Source organism: Python bivittatus, unplaced genomic scaffold (genome assembly GCF_059951505.1).
Source record: "Python bivittatus isolate LINGU-HERP-01145 unplaced genomic scaffold, Pbiv_v1 ctg000100_np1212, whole genome shotgun sequence".
Taxonomy (NCBI): Eukaryota; Metazoa; Chordata; class Lepidosauria; order Squamata; family Pythonidae; genus Python; species Python bivittatus.
In genome coordinates, this window is record NW_028277038.1 from 36,797 (window position 1) to 54,748 (window position 17,952).

The 17,952-nt window shown below is 56.3% G+C and overlaps 2 protein-coding genes across 4 annotated transcripts in view; one reads left to right on the forward strand and one right to left on the reverse strand.

Moving 5' to 3' along the window:
- The window catches only part of ZNRF3 (zinc and ring finger 3), a 29,480-nt gene extending 16,366 nt beyond the window's left edge, over positions 1 to 13,114 (reverse strand). Inside the window, exon 1 of one of the 3 annotated variants that reach the window (XM_088135011.1) lies at positions 12,726 to 13,114. In XM_088135011.1, the coding sequence (XP_087991137.1) occupies positions 12,726 to 12,923 (198 nt within the window). In that variant the 5' untranslated portion in view covers positions 12,924 to 13,114. Of the gene's footprint in view, positions 1 to 1,376; positions 2,386 to 12,725 lie in introns of those variants that run through there. The other 2 variants (XM_088135012.1, XM_088135014.1) reach the window with 2 other exon arrangements.
- A 2,248-nt stretch (positions 13,115 to 15,362) lies between these two features.
- Positions 15,363 to 16,777, forward strand: XBP1 (X-box binding protein 1). Its single transcript, XM_088135020.1, has 5 exons — positions 15,363 to 15,630; positions 15,708 to 15,804; positions 15,885 to 15,989; positions 16,063 to 16,319; positions 16,441 to 16,777. Exons 1-5 carry the CDS (start codon positions 15,470 to 15,472, stop codon positions 16,628 to 16,630), a joined length of 810 nt encoding a protein of 269 aa, XP_087991146.1. The 5' UTR covers positions 15,363 to 15,469; the 3' UTR covers positions 16,631 to 16,777.
- Positions 16,778 to 17,952: the final 1,175 nt, after the last annotated feature.

Sequence of the window (17,952 nt, forward strand, 5' to 3'; positions counted from 1 at the left end):
ATTAGACCAAAGGCCTTGGTTGCTAGGTTTATTCCTCCAAGGCTGGCATTCAGATTGTAAAAACAGCCCCTAATCCCAAGATGAAGGAATGGCCCCTTTCTTTCAGTCCATTTAACTGGCAGGTGGCTTGGCATAAAGAGCGAGATATTCAAAGATGTTTTAATCTCTAGATCAGCGGTTCTCAAACACTTAGGGCAATAATTTTACTCAATGACCATATATATTTATTTTGTATTGGCTATAACTCTTTTTGTTTTATGTTTTTACAATTGTTCGCCGCCCAGAGTCTCTTGCCGAGATGGGTGGATACAGACATCAAATAAACAAACAAGTAAATTTTGGATGACTGAGGACCCCTAAGAGCTTTGGTTTATGTGAGTTATATCTATCAATATTTACTGTTCTAGAAAGTAAAACTGAGAAATTTTAAAATATTTATTTGACTTTGCAGACCCCCTGAAAGAGTCTCAGAGACCTCCAGGGGTCCCCAGACCACACTCTGAGAACCGCTGCTCTGGATGATGATCTCTAGATTCTTCCAGAATGTCCTCTAAAAAGTGTCTTTCGTGGTTGAAACCATGGGACAACTAGATCTGAGTTCCAATAAGCTATCAATATTCAGGAGACTGCTCAAATTAATATGTTTTCCATATTTTATTTCAGTCAGCCGCTAAAGCTAAGGTGGGGTGGGAGATACACCTCTGGCCAATCCCAAGAAATTCTGCCTCAGGGATAACTTGAAGGAAAGGGGAGAAATGCAAAAACTGAGCTGGCTTGAAAACAGTTCTCACCCCTGCCCTCCACATTAGATGCGGAGGAAGGAGGATCACGCAAGCCAACGTCACCAGCCACTTACAGTACTGGATTCAAGCTATGGATCTGAGACAGACAGATCAACCTTCTAGCATTCTTGTACAATTCCTCACAGGACTTGCGTTACAGAATAATCACATACCCCCAAACACCCCCTCCAATCTCACCAGCAGTACGCACTTGTCACTTACTCCTGCCAAGCCCTGTTCCTCCCCACCACCACCAAAAACACAAAAACATTAAAAAAAAAAAAAGATAAGTTGCTTCTAATTCCCACTCACATCACCCTTGACAATCACAGCAATTTCGTCTGCTTATCAGAAAACAGCCACGGAGAATACTGCTCTAAGCCTTTAGAAAATGCATCACGTTAGAAAGCAGAAAAAGGAGTGATTCGCTTTGAAAAGGGCACACTGAACAATTAATCCAAAGGCCATCCTGAAATGAATAGATCAAAGGGTTTAGGAAACTTTGATCTAAGATCACAAGACTCCCAAAGGCTTAAATTAATTTCAGAAAGGATACACAACTTAGACACCAGCCAAAAACTAGGTCCAGACTACCTTGTCCTTCCAGTGGTGATACCCCCATGCAAATACGCCAGATCTAGGAAAGAAAACACTTGTTCTCTCCGCTTAGACGAGCACGGGTGCAACAGCACTGCTCTCTTCAAGCAAGAGTCCAGTCTCTGCAGATCAGGCCGCAGAAGATGGGGAAGCCACTCGAACGGGCACTGTCCAACCCGTTCCTGCAACCACTCCTCAAAGTCCGCTGTAAACTGATGCCACGGAGGATGGAGTCTCGGCCCAGGAAGGAAGGAAGGAAGGAAGGAAAGGTCCGCGTGAGAAAGGGCTTCTCGGCTTTAACCTCGGATGGCGACGGAAAGAGTCGTCGTCATTGCTTTGGAACCACAGAAAGACTCTCTTCGGTCAGTGCTCAGATACGTGTTTTTTAACAGATTCCAGAATTTCACTTTAACACAGAAAACAAAAGCTTGGCAATATGCCACAGCAGACGTTTGTTATTCTTTTCTTCTCTATGTTCTGCCAAAATACGTTCTAACAAACAATAAAATCGAATCACTACCTGCCGATCCAACGAGGCCATTCACTTCATCACAGGCAACATTATTTCTCACCCTCAGCACTGAAACAGCGAAAGGGTCTCAGCGAAGGCAGAGCACCAGCCCATCAAGACTGCTGGTCACAAGAGCCTTATCTTTTTCATACCCTCACTATTAAATTCAGTGCACATGTCTGTTTTAAATGCCATCAGACTGGTGAGACTGGTTCCGGACGAGCGGAGAGCAGTGGCCACCGACTCCAGTACTTCCACTGCAGTCCATCAGCATTTTCACAGAGGAACCGGGAGGGCTTCACTGCCTGTTTGATTTCCACTCCAATGAATAAGTTACTCTCTCTGCAAGCTTGGCAGCCCGACTACACAGTTAGTTGTTAGAAAAAGGTTAAAAGCGTCAGCCCCGGTACAACTGATTCCGAACAGATGAGCAGGCAAGCGTGGCCTATGTTCTGCATCCCAGGAAAGAGAAGGCCCAGGGAAGGGCTGGCGTCCCGTCCCGTCCCGCCCCACCCCGCCGCGCCTCAGGTGACAATCAGATGAATGGGTCTGACCTGGGCCAAGGAAACCCTCAACCCTAGAAGTCCCCTGGAGGACCTGAGCCAGGCCCTCCCTCTCTGCCCAAGAGCCGGGGGATCCGGTGGACTAGCAGGGGGAAACCCAGGTTCCAGGCCCCCCCAGCCATGGAAGCTGCTGCCTGGGAGACTTTGGGCCAGTCCCTCTCCCTCGGCCCAACATACCCCCGGCGGGGGGGGCAGCGTGCTACGGATGCCACCTTGAGCTCCTGCATGAAAGGCAGGACGCAAAGTGAACACATACTTGCATTATTATTCTGCGGGACTTGCTGTGCAGAAAAGCCACAGGAGTATTCAGCCATCCGCTCAGGGGGAGGGTGCTGCTGCATAACATCAACCCGCACGCCTGGACAGTGGGAAAGAGGCCACCAGAGGCCCAGGACTGCCCTTCTGCTGGCGTTCCAGAGCACGTGCAGCCGCTACAAGCCGGGCAACGCCCCCCTCTCCCCAGGCAGACGCCCACTCTGCAGTTCGCCAGGTGGGAGATTCCACTTACGCCTGGGGAAGCCAGAGGGGCCCAACACCATAGTGAGAAGATGGGTGGGACATAATTTTAATCTGAGGTTCCAAATCAGGCCGCTTAGCCCTTTATTTCTAGCGGCACGCCTCCCTCCACATTAGAGGCCAGTGCTGCCAGACACCGTGAGACTGCCACACCAGCCTCCTGGCGTAAGCGGGCCAGAAGCAACCTCAGGACAGGAGCCCGCCTAGACCTTTCCCTTGCAGGTCCAGCCGGAAAGAGGGGTCACAGAAGGAAAGCGGCTTCCTCTCTCCCTGGAGGAACCCACCCTGGGCAGCCGGTGACTTGGGCACCTGGTGGGCACGCCCTCCCTGTCCCACTGCAGCACACGCTCCCCCTCTCGAGCGAATACGGACGTCTTTGCCTCTCCCTTTCAAAACCCCGAAACCAGTCTCACAAGCTGCTGTGATTGCATCAGGAAGAGCGTTCGGTATCAGTTCTGCCTTACCTAACTCCGAACGGCCTCTCCGTATGGTAGCACGGCCCCGGTGGCCTGCTTTGATCGTTCCAGGGCAAAGAAGCGGGAGGAGAGCCGATAACATCTCCTCTGCCTCCACGGATACCTTCAGGGCACTGCACCCCAGTGGCGGCGGCTGCCATTCCTGCCCGCTGAGTCTTTGCCAGTTCAACTGGAGCAGCCCCCATGCACCAAATCAAGCGTGGACAGGAGCTGATCACCAGGCCTGGACGCTCACTGCCCAGCGTCTATCAGAAAAAACCTACCCAGCCGGCAGTTCCTTGGTTTCCTGCTTTGATCAGTGGGCCACAACCTCCAGGCCTGCAAAGGACCCCCAGGCAGGGCTCTTTCTCTGCCCTCCCACCCTGCCCAGCCAAGTAGGAAGGGAAGGAAGGAGAACGCTTCCAGCGGGGCTGCTGAGCCACACCGGCCTGCAGCCCAAGTCCCAGCGTGTGGGAACTGCAAGGGTGTCTTTCCCTGCCTGTCCTAGAGATGTGGGGGGTGGGGGTGTAATTCAGGATACTTTATTTGCTCTTCAGCTCAGATGACTGCAGACCTCAACAAAACGCCTCCAGCGAGATTCAGACCCACTGGCAGGGCCGCCTGAAGATAACAGTCTTCCTGCACACTGAAGTCATCCAAGATCACAGCGGAAACTCCTCTGCCTCTGATTGCCCCTGCAGGTCTGTAGAGATAAGTCTGGACCTATAAATCTAGACCTAATTTTTAGATCTACTGATCTATAAACCAGAAGGGCTTTATTAAAATACTTTATTTGGAGATGCCCACAGGTGACACAGGGAAGGCCTGGGATGAGGGTGCCCTCTTGGAGCAGAGGGGCGCGAGGCCTGCAGCCAAACTGGCCCGCTCTGCCGCTTCTTGCAGGAGACTGTTCTTTGGCTTCGGGAAAGAAGCCCGGGCCAAGGGGCTGACCATCCAGGGAACGCTAAATGCAGAGTGCCTCGAGGCCCTGAGTGCTTTATGGGGCAAGGGCCACAGAGGTCCTCTTGGGTGAACCAAAGTTCCAGGAAGTTCCACCTCAACCAAGCTGCTGCTCTGAAAATTAGGACATCCAATGAATCAACGTCAAGTCTCTCGCTCTCTTTCTCAGAGTTATCCTATCCAGTAATGACAGTAGGCTGTGCAGCACTTTGGTCTCAGTTTGGTAAAGGTGCTCTGGAACGTGTCTGTGATGAACCAAAGCAGCCACGTTTTCAAGATGGCGCAGCCGAAGCGGGACCCTCAGAGCAGCCATTCAATCCTGGAAGGACAGCTGCTTTAATGAGCTGCAAGAGAGATGCTGGATTCATGATTTGTAATCCCACACTTTCTGAAGTACCTCCTCTGGATCTGACCCAAAGAACTGCACAGCTCTAAATGATCATATGAAAATAAGTACATGTCTGCATGTGTACATATACACAAAGTGCAGAATTACTGAAAAGCTACAGACCGAACTATGAACACTCTTTTCTAGTATGGCAATTGTTTCTCTATCCAGGAGCCTTGAGCCTTAAACTTTGTATAATTGGCTTACAGGTAGTCCTCGACTTACAACCACAATTGGGACCAGAACGTCTGTTGCTAAGTGATGCAGTCATTAAGTGAGTCAAGCCTGATTTTACAACATTTTACCAATGATCATTAAACGAATCACATGGTCGTTAAGTGAATCCAGCTTCCCCCATTGACTTTGCTTGTCAGAAGCCCCCTGGGAAGGTCACAAATGGCGATCACATGACCCCAGGATGCTGCAACAGTTGTAAATACATGCTGGTCGCCAAGCACCCAAATTTAGATCATATGACCACAGGGACACTGCAACGGTCATAAATGTGAGGACTGGTTGTAAGTCACTTTTTTCAGCGCTGTTCTAACTTCAAACGGCCATTAAATGAATGGTCATAACTCAAGGACTACCTTATTTCCATTCCTAGAAATTTAAAGAAGAGAGTATTTAAGCTAAGCACGATGCAAGTTTTTTGCCTGTCTCTTTCCATTTCTCACTCATTCCTCACATCCAAGGCCATACAAATTCCATCCCTCCTTACTATGAGTTCAGCACCTTCTAATCTCCAAGCAGGCTACTGAAGAAGGATGAAAACTAGGAAAGTCTCTAGCAGCAGAACAGTTGCAAGTGCATATGTACATGGAAGAGGGTAGAAATTTGCTCCAGATGCCTGACTAGAACAAATAAACATCTCAACTACTTAAAGCAAGTGAAGATTATGAGGCGAGAGGCTTTAATCTTCCCAACATACACTCAGTTCATAGCAGCAAAGCTTGACTTCTCCACAGCTGGCTAAAGGAAGCCTTAGCCCGCCCACCCCACCCCCATCATGAGTTACAGTTTGGCTTAGCCACGAAGAACCTACTCCTGGCTCCTGATCCATCTGCCAATGAGGTTTTGCAGAATTAGGGAGCTTCTCTTTCAGGAAATGCATGATCTGCCTCCCCTCCGTATAGATCAGTCTACAGCACCTCAAGCGTCACCTAGCTCTCCCTCACCCATCCAGGAACCATCCCCAGCACGGGGTCCACAGGCTTCCTGGGACAAGCTGTTGGAGAGAAGGGATAGAGCATCCAATGGTCAGATTTTGCCCTTCCACCCATAACTTGTTTTTGTTACCTTTTGAGTCAAACCAAGCTTCTGCTCATTCCCAAAATCAATCTTTAACTGGAAGTCAGCAGTGAGATGGAGCATTGATTAAAAACCCATTTCTTTGCAAAAAAAACAGCTGGAATGGCCCTGCTCCCCAACCCAAGTGAACAAGATACTTTTCCTGATGCCTGAAGCAGATCTCTTGGGAGAGCACGTTCCCTTGTGTCTACTCCCCGGATGAAAGTTCTTAGAGAACAGCTTCTAACCAGGATCTCGGCTAAGAGGCAAACCCTTGACCCTCAAAAACTGCTCTCCTCTGACAAAGAATGGCAGGCCAGCGTCATTCATGGAAGCCAACACAGCCTAGTGGCTACATTTGGTCCACTGGAAACTTCTCACCATTGTTCTAAAAAACAGCACTGTCTGGGTGTTAAAGAGGGAGCCAAATCACGTTTGCCTGAGGCAGCTGAAGTGCCAAGCTAGGAGAAGCTTAGCTAGTGCCAAAGGTTAAGACGACACCAGCAAGTGGGGCAAAGAACCCACACAGGTTGGGCCAACAAGCTAGAAGGACCAGTACATGGACAGGCCAAGACGCTAATGTCCAGGAATTCCTCACAGCCACAAGGAACCCCACAACCTCTCCAAACATGGCCTTCAGGACTGGACCTTATCAAGAAGCATTCAGGGCAGGAGCCAGACGCTTCCCACACAACCTGCACCCATCAGAACAGGGACCCGCCAGCAAGCAGATCATCTCCTGAAACTCCCGCCAGTGCTCCTTTAGTGCAGGCAGTCCGTCCCCAGGAAAACAGGTGAGCCTTGCCCCCTCCCGCCAACTGACTTCCCTGCCAGTTCAGCTGCCCAACATGAGAGAGAGGGAGGGAGAGAGAGAGCAGGAGGAAGGAAGTAGTGGGTGGCTCTGGTGCTTTGGGGCAGCAGAGAGGGGGTGGCTCAGCGTCTGGCTCAGTCCTGCCATCACGTCCGCCAGGCCAGGGGGAGGAGGCAGCCAGGAGTCCAGGTCAGTCCAGATTTTCCCCTTCACCACCTCTTACTACACTTCAAAGCAGGAGTATTTTTGTACAGCCCACCAAGGAGTGCAATGGGCCAGCTGCTTGCAGAGCCCTGGGTGTTAACCCTTGGAGGGCAGGCGTCTTCCACCCCCGCTATCACCAGCCACGGAGAAGGGAAAGAGGGAAGGCGGCCGGGGGCCTCAAAAGAGCCACCCTTGATGTGGCTGAAAAGCTGCCAAGATGACTGCCCACGCTCTCACCAGGCTCAGACAGCTTGGTGTGGCGCTTCAGAAATTCAGCTTGGTGACTAAGGCGAGACCTCAGTTCCTGCAGAAACCCTATAAATAGTCAGACTGGCTGGGAGTTCAGAGAGCTTTAGAAATCTACCACTTCAGTGAGAGCACCAGCTCCAAAAACACTCCTTGGGTCCTGTGCCCAAGCCCTTTGACTGTGCCAACAATCCCTCTCTGCCAGCAGGTTGCCAGAAAGCCTTGTGTTGCCTGCCTCACTATCTGGCTGGTATCGGTGAAGGTTTTGGGTCCCATGGTCCTGCCCTTCCCCATTTGCTTCTTGCAGAGCAGGTAAGGAGAGCCCCTGTATGTTGCCAGCCCCAAGTGGAACCAATCTTGAGACTATGGTGAGGAAACCTCCATTCCAGAGCCAAAGTGGTGCTCCACAACCCCCTCCCTTTTTAGGACACTATGACGGCACTGAAAAAAGTGACTTGTGACCAGTCCTCACACTTATGACTGTCACAGCATCCCCACGGTCACGTGATCAAAATTCAGGCCCTTGGCCACCAGCATGTATTTACGATGGTTGCAGCATCGTGGGGTCATGTGATCACCATTTGTGACCTTCCCAGGGGGCTTCCAACAAGCAAAGTCAATGGAGGAAGCCGGATTCACTTAACGACAATGGCAAAAAAGGTCATAAAATTGGGCACGACTCAGTTGATGACCACATCACTTAGCGACAGAAGTTCCAGTCCCAATTCTGTTCATAAGTCAAAGACTAGCTGCAACTTGTGCCAAGTAGAAGACAGAGAGAGGAACCAAGCAAGAGCCCCTGTAGGATTCCTCCTCCACAAGGGGAAACCACACCTTTTGCCAGGAGGCCAAGGTTCATCCAGAGATAGCCAAGGATCATGTGCTGTCCCTCCCCTCCAGTAACGATGCCAAGAACCAAGGTGACAGGAGAAAGACACCTAGGAGTTAGCTCAGCAGTCATTCGAAGATGCCTTTCTGGAAAGCAGGAGTGGACAGTACAGGGAGCAAAACTAAGGGCAAAAGCTGGCACCAGAAGAACACCTTCCATTTTGCCTGATCCCAACAGGTTCTGTCCTTCATTGGGTTACAGAAATAAAGAGCTGAGAGAGGCCACTGAGGCCACCTCCCACCCCCCAGCAAGTATCTGTTCTCAAAAATTCCTTGCCCTGCATTCTGGAGCAATGGAGAACAGGGATAACCCTCTTCTGCGCTGCATTCTTTTACACATTTGAAGTGCACTACAGATTTCCCCGCAGTCGAAGAGAGAGGCTAAGCAAGCAAGCTCCTTCCACCTCTCTTCACAGGACTATTTCTACCCCCTGCTCTTCCTCCCTGCCTTTCTCTGAACTTGAGGCAGTTGGTCCAATTCTTCTTAAAGCATGATGCCCAGAACTTGAGGTGTGGTCTGATCAAAGCAGAAATTATTGTTATCCTTGTTACTATTAAAGTGATTTATCTCCACCTCAGTCTGGAGGAAATCTAGGTGATTTTAGAGATAATAAAAAACATAATAAATAATAAGCAATGTTACATTACAAGAGTAACAATCACAATGCATGAATTAACATAGGCAGAGTTGTTTCCGCAACTATTATCACTTCCTGTGACTTGGAAACCAGACTTCTGGCTGATGCTGTTATGGCTGCACAACTGTCATATTCTGGACTGGCCCAAATGGCCCCAGTCCAGAATATGCTTCTGTCCCCACTGCACTGGCAAAACCACCTGGCCCCAGCAGACCGCAGATCTGTCCACACCGTGAGGGAAAGAGATGCCACGCCCACGGCCCGAGGGCTCGGCTTAATTCAGAGCTCTGGCCACTGATGCCTCCCAGCCCGCGATACTAGATGCTCACCCTTGTGAAGGGGATAACACTCCCCTGCTCCTCCTCTGCTCGCTCCTTGCTTGCAACAGAGGGAGCAACAATGCCCTTGCGTTGTCTCAGGACGTTTGCCTCCGTCAGACTGCCATACGGGGCTGCAAGGTAAAGCTCCAGCATAAGGTCCTACGACAACGCTCTGCACGCCAACCTCCCAGAACCCCTGCGCCTGTTCACGTTCCTCAAGAAGCCTACCAATTCTGCCCACGAGTAAACCCTTCATTTTGACAAGTCCTGCCCAGCCTCCCGTGCGTGAAACAACAGTGCATCCAGCAGCCTCCAAGATTCAAGGTTAAGAACGTTGGAAATTCCTGTGTTTGGACACAACCCCAGACAAGGTGCTCTGAAATATATAACCGCATCCACAATGTATGCTCTGCACCTCCCACAAAAGATTCCGCCACAGTAGGTCTTCCTCACTGCTCCTGACACAGTTTGCTCTCTTACTAGGCATTGCCCATTCTTCTGCCCCAAAGGACCGCTTACACCACTCTCTTAGCTTTTACTGCAACCTGTGCACCCTTTCAGAAATGAAAGGCTGAACCCAACTGTCTCACTTGCTGAATCAGTACAAGACCAGCATACCACCCTGTGCGAAGCTCGTGCCATCGTTACAGAATATTCCACCAGACACAGCCGCACAAGAATTCAAGTTTTCGTCATCTGCTCTCGCCCAAATCAGCCTGAGCTTCAGATCAGCCTTGGAGGGCTTGTCCCAGTTCCTCTGACATCAGAAATAACAGAGGTTGCAATGAGCAACCAGGGGCGAGGGCAAGGGTGGTGGGAGGCAGCATCCTGCACCTGAAGTGCCATTCGCAGGAGGCAGGCTGGCACCTTCCCTCTTCCTGGCAGAGGCAGAGACTTTTTCCTTCTCCCCTGCTCTGCAAAGGTCTCCGCTTGGATCTTGGAACTGGACCGATGGCCTTCCGCTTTGGTACTGCTGATGGCGATAATCGTAGCTCTGAGACTGCTTTGTATGTAACTAGCACTGGGACCCCACTGACCAAAAATATTATTTGCGCAGGGAATGAAAAAGACACCAGGGTACCTGACCCACAGCTAAAAAGCGGGAAGCAGACAGCCACACGTGCCCTACAGGGTCTAGGCCACACTTGGTAGTTTCTATGACTTTCTGAGCCATAAATCCTGGCTTACAAACCACAATGGTTGAGTTCACCTGATGCGCTAAGCCAAAACCAAACCAACCATGCTCTGGCTTAGCTAAGTGAAGCGTGTGCCCAGCCATGTTTCAATGTTCCTGCTCCATGACAACAAGCTGATGGAAAGCCATGGAAAAACTGGATTTAAGTTTGCTCAACATCTGGCCTACCTCACACAGTTATCAGGAAAAGGAAACGGATTACTTCCCTATTCTGAGAGGGTCATCCGCAGCCTCTCAAAGCAGAAGAAGCTGAGACATGTGGCCCCCTCTCCTACCCCACACCAGAGCAGTTCTGCTCCCCGGCATCTCGACCTGAGCTCTCCGGGATTCTCCCGCAAGCAGTTCCCTGCTGCGCTGCCAGCCAAGTTCCTTGTAGCAATGCCTCTTGAAGGGCAAGCCTCCCTTTACTTGGCCTCCTCAGCCAGGACTCTGCAGCCCGGTACCCCTAAGCACAGGCCCACTGAGCCCCAACATTCACCTACGCAACTGACACCGCATCAGAGAGACTCTGCTCAAGCAGTCAGGTTCGGACAGGGAACGCGCAGCCCCTTCCTTAGCCAAGCCCAGAGCTGCAGCTCCTGGCAAGAAAAACAAGGGGCGCTCTGAAAACCCCCCGACTAGATTCAGGCAGCCATGTCACTACAACTCTGAGAGGCTCCTCTCCCGCCACAGTGCCCCACTGTATTCCAATCCAGCCACATTCACGCTTGCAGGGATATAGTTTTGAAAAGGCCTCTTGCCTCATTTTCATTCCTGCCTCCGCTTCCATTTTCCACAGTGCCCAAAATAAACAGCGCATCCACAAAGGGTTCAAGATGAAAGGAAGAACTTCAGTTACAGTATAAAGAAGTACAAGCTGGAGTGATCTGAGGCTGTCTATAAATATGCCAGATCAAAGCTGGTCCTGTTAAATTAAAAATGCTGTCACACAGATAGGAACTAGCCTCTAGCACTGCCGGCTTCAACATGTGAGCCTCTGATCTGAGGCCGAGAGAGAAACAGAGAGAGGCTGAGCACCCCAGAAGCTGCGTTCACAGGAAGGAAGGAAGGAAGGAAGGAAGGAAGGAAGGAAGGAAGGAAGGAAGGAAGGAAGGGAGGGAGGGAGGGAGGGAGGGAGGGAGGGAGTTAGTTAGTTCACTGGTAGATGATTTTTAATAAAGTGATTGTGTAATTTTCATGCAAGTTATTAGAATTAAACTCTCTCAAGGCAGCCCCTGGGCTCTGCAGGGACACTGGGTAACACTTCTTTCTGACCCAGCACCTCTCAAAGCTGGAGCACCCCTTGCGGGGTGGCCTCAGAGTAGTGACTTCTGCCTCAGTCCTTCCTCGACAAGCCCACTGCTTCCCTGTGAAGCGGAGCCGTTCTTCTGCAGGGCTGATTTCGAGAACCCACTCCCCACGCACCCAAACACCAGCTTTTCTATTCCGAGGGCAAAACCCTGGCCTGGCCGCCTGATGGCAAATGCTGCCCCTCGGAGGAGGGCCCATGACCCGTCCAACAGCTCCGCCCTCACTCTTGCGGCCCCCGTTCCCCCGCCTGTCTACAGGGCACGTTTCCAGGGCATGGCCATAAAGCGGGGGGGGGGGTGAGAAATGAGGCTCAGCAGAGAAAGGCACCCACAATCACACAGGGCCACGTTCTCCCCTCCTGCGCCCAGAAAAGCCGCCACCAGGCCAAGCCCAACAGAGACTCCTGTGGCAAGCGCACAGAGTCGGGGGTCTCTGCACAGATACTTCCTTTTCAAGTCAGAATGGATGGGGCTCAGGGCATCCCACCCCCCAGTACACACGCGGCTCCCAGGTCCCTGAACTGAAACCCGGGTTCAGCCAGGGTGACTACCCGCAGAGCAGGAAACGCCGGCAGCCTGCCCTCCGAGAGTCGGGCCGCCCGGAACGCCGGCCCTCTTGCAGGCCCGCTGCCCCATCTCCTCGAGGCCGGATTCCGGAAGGCGATCGCGCGCGACCGAGGCCCTCCAGAAGCCCAGACGCGCTCGCCGAGGGGGCCGCTCCAGCCCATCCGCGGAAAACAGCAGCAGGACCCCACGATCCGGCCACGCGGCAGGGCGAGGGGCAGAGGCGCTGCGCTCCGAGAGCCCTCCCGGTTGCGCCAGCCGTGCGCTCCGGGGCCCCGGGCCCCAAGCAGCGCCTGAGCCCCGCGGGGAGGCTGCCCGGAACGCCCGAAGCCCCGGGCGGTCGCCGGCGGACCGAGGCAGCCCGCCGAGGAGCGCCCGTCCCCCCCCCCCGGGCGCCTCGCGGCCCCCGGCCCTTCGCCCGCGCGCTCTGCAGATGCTCAGAGGCCGCAGACGCCCCGCCGCGCCCGCCGGCCCGGAGCCATCTTGAGCCGCCGCCGCCGCCACTCACCTGCACGATCTCGCCCTCGGCGCTGAGCGTGGCCCCGGCGCGGGAGAAGCGGCCCTGCAGCCCCGTGGTATAGGTGGTGTAGTCGCCGCCGGGGCTGGACTCGAACAGCACCACCTCCACGAAGGCCGCCTCCCGGCCCAGCGCCGCCGCCGCCGCCGCCAGCGCCACCACCAGCAGCGGGCCCGGGCCCGGCCTCATCGTGCCGGCGGGCCCCCCGCGCCGGCCCCGGGCAGCGGTGGCGAGGGGGGCGCCCGGCCCGGGTCGCGCATCGCTCTGCGGGCGCCGCCGGCCCTCCCTGCGCCGCCGGGCGGCGGCTCCTCCTCCTCCTCCCGCCCGGCCTCGGCCTCGGCCTCGCGTCGTCTCCCGGCGGCGGGGCGGCGGCGGCGGCGGCTCCCTCCTCCTCCTCCTCCTCCTCCTGGCCCAGCCGCCGCGTCCCTTTCATCCGCTCCACGTGACGGGGCCGCGGCTGTCCCCGCCTCCGGCCCGCCTCGCCGCCGCCGCCGCCTCCTGGCCGGGCGGCGCGAGGCCCGGCGGGCGGCTTCGCCTCTGGTGTGGAGGGCGGCCTGGGCGGGGAGGAGGACCCGAAGTCTCGGCCAGCCGGGAAAGAGGGGGCGGGGGGCGGGTTGGTGCCCCCCCGCAGGGGTTCTTTGGAGTCTAAGGGGGATCCGGCGGTGGGAGGAAGCGCACGCCGCAGCCGCAGCCGCGTCCCAGGGCGGCAGAGCGGCCGTCTACGAGCGCCGGGACGAAGACAGCGTCCAGGGCAACGCGCCTTGCGCGCTACGGTGCCCCCCCTCTTCCTCCTCCTCATGATGCCAAGGAACTCCCGCCCCAGCCCCCTGCCCCGATCAGCGGTGCCGGCGCTGGAGGGCGAGCCCCCCCCCGTTATTCTTCCGCAGCTCGGCTGCCTGGAGAGGAACGGGAGCCGCGGCCGCACCGGCTTCCAAGGGGACCCCCTTCGTGGGAACCTGCGGCTCTGCGTCTCGGGCGGTCAGGGGAGCCTTCTTTGGGGAAGTGGTCTTTGATCGTCAGAAAATGAGACGGGGGGCCGAGGTGGGGACGGAGCAGCCCTTCCCTCTGGCCTCGCGGGTGGGCTTTCTCGACCATTTTGCCCAGCGGCCGACTTAAGGGCGCGGCGGGGGCCGGTTTAGTTCTCGGCTCTTCGCGAGCGGGATTTCCAAGCTCCCAGGCAGCTCCCGCGGCGCCGCCCGCCCGGCCAGCAGGCGGGAAGCTGGCCTTCAGGCCCCCCGAGGCCGAAGGCCCCAGAGGCGGAGATCCGCCCCACCCCACCCACCCCCGCGGTGCGAGAAGTTCCGAGCGGAGGCTCAGCCTCAGGGAGGACGGGTCGGCAGGGCGGCTTGCGGCCTTACGCCAGCCCGCCGCTTCCCGTCGTTCGCCGCCCAGAGCCGTCTGCTCCCTCTGCTGGCCGCGCAGGACGCGCCGCTCGGGTCGCGCGCCAAGCACCGCAAGGGCTCTTGCTCCGCGCTGCTCCCTCGGGCGGCTTGGCGTCCTCCCCGCCCAGAGTCCACTAAAAACGGGGCGGGCCACGCATTCGGTGGGAGAGACATTGCATAAACAGGCCGGAGAGCAATGCCCCTTTCCGCAGAAGGCCGGGACGCGGTGCGTGCCACCCGCGTGCCACGCAGCAAGGCATTGGCTGGAAGGCTGGCTTTGGTCCTGGGACAGCGAGATCCCTGCCCTTGGCAGGTTCTCCCGTTCCCTTGAGATGTTCGCATATGTTTAAAACGCCCGTTTGAAGCACCACGAACTGCGGGCCGAGCACCGCAAAACAGAAACAGCGCTGACGCGAACACGTGTGGTGTGTTCGGCAGAAGACGGTCTGAAAAAGCTGGCTCGGGGCTTTAGAGGGACCGCTCCTTTCGAGGCGGGCCGCTAACCCCAGGAATCTGCCGCCGCCTCGGCCACGCCGAGACGCGGCATCCCGCGGCGGACGACCGGATGCTGGCGACAGCCGCGGCCCCCGTCCCCGCGGCCCCCGTGGGAGGCTTCTGCCGGCCAGAGCGCGGGAGGCCCCCGGCTCCCACCCGCCGCAGCAAGGGCTGGCCGCGACGCCCCACCCACGCAGGTTCGGGCCTGCCGCCGGCTCGCTCGGCTCGGCTCGGCCCCGGCCGAGCTCTGTCCTAGAAGGGCGCCGGCTTCGCTCTTCGCGGCGCCGCGCCCTCCTCCACGCAGCTCATGCCGGGCTCTCGTCGTGGCTAAGGATCGGGGGCCTGCGAAGGAAAGGCCCCGGGGCTCCGCGGGCCGGAGCGCCCCGGGCCCAGCCGCAGGGGGCCCCGCCCAACCGGGATGTGCAGGCGCGCCGTTTCCCGGAAGGAACCGGTTCGGCGGCGTCCCTCGAGGAGACCGGGCGCCCGAGCCCCGCTCGAGGCGAGCGAGGGCGGGACCGCGGGAAGACACCCGCGCGCCTGCTCGCCCGCCTCGCCGGCGTCGCTCTGCGGCTGCGCGGGCGCAGCGGCCAGCGTGGCGCTCGACGAAGGCGAGGGGCTTGCGTCAGCGCCCCTGACGCAACCGCCCCTCGCCCCGCCCCTGCCTGCCTTGGGCCAATCGGCAAGCGGCGCTATGGGGGTGTCTCCTGGCGGCAGCCAATTGGGGAGAGCCACGACGTGAGATATGCGCGGGAGCCGCGGACGCCCGCAAGCGCAGACGGCTCGAGGCGCCGACGGAGCCGGTCGCTTTGGGGGTCGGTTGGCCCGTCGGCCGCGAAGGAGGAAGAGGCCGCTGCCGGGATGGCTCCGCTGCCGGGCCCTGCAGCGCCGCCGCGGCTCCTGCTGCTGCCGGCCGCGTCGACGGTTTCGGCGCCTGCTCCCGGGGCCGCCTCGCCTTCTCCGCCGCCCCGCAAGCGGCAGCGCCTGGCGCACCTCAGCCCGGAGGAGAAGGCCCTGCGCCGGTTAGACCGGGACCGGGGGCGCGGCGCGGCGCGGCGCGGCGCGAACGCCCCTCACGCCCCCTCTCTTCCCCCTCCAGGAAGCTGAAGAACCGCGTGGCGGCGCAGAGCGCGCGCGACCGCAAGAAGGCGCGCATGGGCGAGCTGGAGCGGCAGGCCGTCGAACTGGAGGCCGAGGTGGGGCGGGCGGCGGCCCGGGGGCGGTGGGGGGCTGCTGGCCGCCCGGGCGCCCTCTCACCGCTCTTTCTCTCGCGCAGAACCAGAAGCTCCTGGCCGAGAACCGGCGGCTGCGAGAGCGCGCGGACAGCTTGGCGCGCGAGAACCAGGATCTGCGCCTCCGTCTCGGACTCCCCTCGCTCAAGGTGAGGGTTGGCAGGCTGGAGGCCCCGCCACGGCCCCGCCCCCGCCCGGCTCACCGACGGTTCTTTCCCGCAGGTGGAAACGCCGCAGCAGCAGCAGCAGCAGGAGGTGGTGGAGGAGGAGGAGGAGGAGGAGGAGGAGGAAGCAAGCTTCGCCCTTGGGGCAGAGACCGGGTCCTCTGAGTCTGCAGCACTTAGACTACGTGTTCCTCTGCAGCAGGGACAGGCCCAGCAGTCTTCTGCCTCCAAAGCGGGGAGGATGAGGAGGAAGACGAAGGTGCAGCCGATGGCCTCCCTCTGGGCGCAGACAGCTTGGCTTCTTCAGATGCTGAGGTGGGTAAAAGTAGCTGCTGCTGTTCCCATCCAGGCCTGGGACTAGGCATGAGGGTCAGGGGGGTCTTCTGAACTGTCTGTCTTAACCAGCAAAGGGGGCGGGGTCTGTCCTCTCTTACAGTCTGATCTCCTCTTGGGCATTTTGGACAGTCTGGATCCAGACCTGTTCCTGCACTACAGCAACTCAGAGGGAGCCTACTTTGAGAAGCTGCAGCAGGAAGTGTGTGGAGAAGCAGCTGGTCCCTTACCAGCCTCCCCCAGTCCCTCTCTGGGGCCCACACCACCCAAGCTGGACACCATTAATGAACTGATCCGCTTCGATCACGAGTACACCAAGCCGTTCTTCCTGGAGATCATATCGGAAGCGGCCAGCCAGACTGGCAAGCTGATGGAGGAAGTGGTGGCTTCTCCTCCCCTGCAAGCCCCCATCTCCGTGAAGGAGGAGCCTGCAGATACGCTTTTGCCTGATCTGGGCCTCTCCCACCTGCTCTCCTCAGACCAGAGGCCTCCCTCGCTGCTGGATGCAGCCAGCGACTCAGGCTATGAAGGCTCACCCTCTCCATTCAGTGACCTGTCCTCTCCTGTGGACACAGACTGCAGCTGGGAGGAGGCTTTTGCCAAGGAGCTCTTTCCCCAGCTGATTAGCGTGTGACACACGCTCAGCTTCTGGACCGCACTCAGATGGACAGGGTCTTTTGAAAGAACATCCCTCTTGAAAGTGTTTCATCTGAACCTTAAGTATTGCTTCCTTTTTTGTATGTTGCCTCTGCCCGGCACTTTCCTAATTGAGGTGTTCCATAGCCCTTCCAAGAAATGAAACTGCCACTGAGTCAGCCTTGCCGGAAGGAAAGGATCCTGCTTAGGAAGAAATTGCTAACCCCTCTCAGCAGCTTTCCCTCAACATGTAAATAAATGGGGGTGGGGGGTTGAAATATTGTGTAAATATACACATATTACTTTTTTGAAAGTTATTTTCCTGCAGCATATTTAAAATTTTGCTGTAATTAAAATGCAGAGCAAGTGATGTCTTTTCCCTACCCTTGTTCTAAAGTGGGAGGGAGGTGGCAGCAAAGGTTCGCTCAGAAAAAGGGGGAAAATGCAGAAAGCTACAGTGCAAATGTCTCATCCCTACATAAGCAGGGCTATACAGCTTTATTTCCACATAGGAGTGGAGAAGGTTTAGCTAGAAACTCTTCTAGGATTAGGGTTAGGGCGCCTTTGCACCAGCATGCATCTGCTCCATGGCTACTGGCTACATATATTACTTGATCCTTTGGACTTTCTGAAACTGCACGAAGAGTCTGGCAAAGCCTCCCATTTCAAGGCCCCTTCCCCATCTGACATAATAGTTTGCAGCCAGAGTGATGCAATCATGCTTGCAAGAAGGTTACCTCAGCAGCCAGGCATAACAGCCAAGGACTTTGTTGCCCATCGTCATCTGACACAATTTAGTACAGTTTCATTGCAATGGAGCCTTTTGCCACTAGTAATATGCTATGAGCTAACAAATCAGTGGGCCATGGCCTGAGAGCAACATGCCTCTGTTGTCACTAATAGCTGAACATTGTCAATGTTCTCAGGTGTTTATAGCAGTGTGCCACCTTGTCTGTTCCGATCTGACATAGAAGGAGGC

What these genes read in the sequence shown, in the direction of transcription:
- XBP1 (XM_088135020.1), top strand. Translation starts at nt 15,470, where the DNA reads ATGGCTCCGCTGCCGGGCCCTGCAGCGCCGCCGCGGCTCCTGCTGCTG. An exon ending in GAGGAGAAGGCCCTGCGCCG is followed by an intron (nt 15,631 to 15,707) that starts GTTAGACCGGGA and finishes TTCCCCCTCCAG; the next exon opens with GAAGCTGAAGAACCGCGTGG. An exon ending in CCGTCGAACTGGAGGCCGAG is followed by an intron (nt 15,805 to 15,884) that starts GTGGGGCGGGCG and finishes TCTCTCGCGCAG; the next exon opens with AACCAGAAGCTCCTGGCCGA.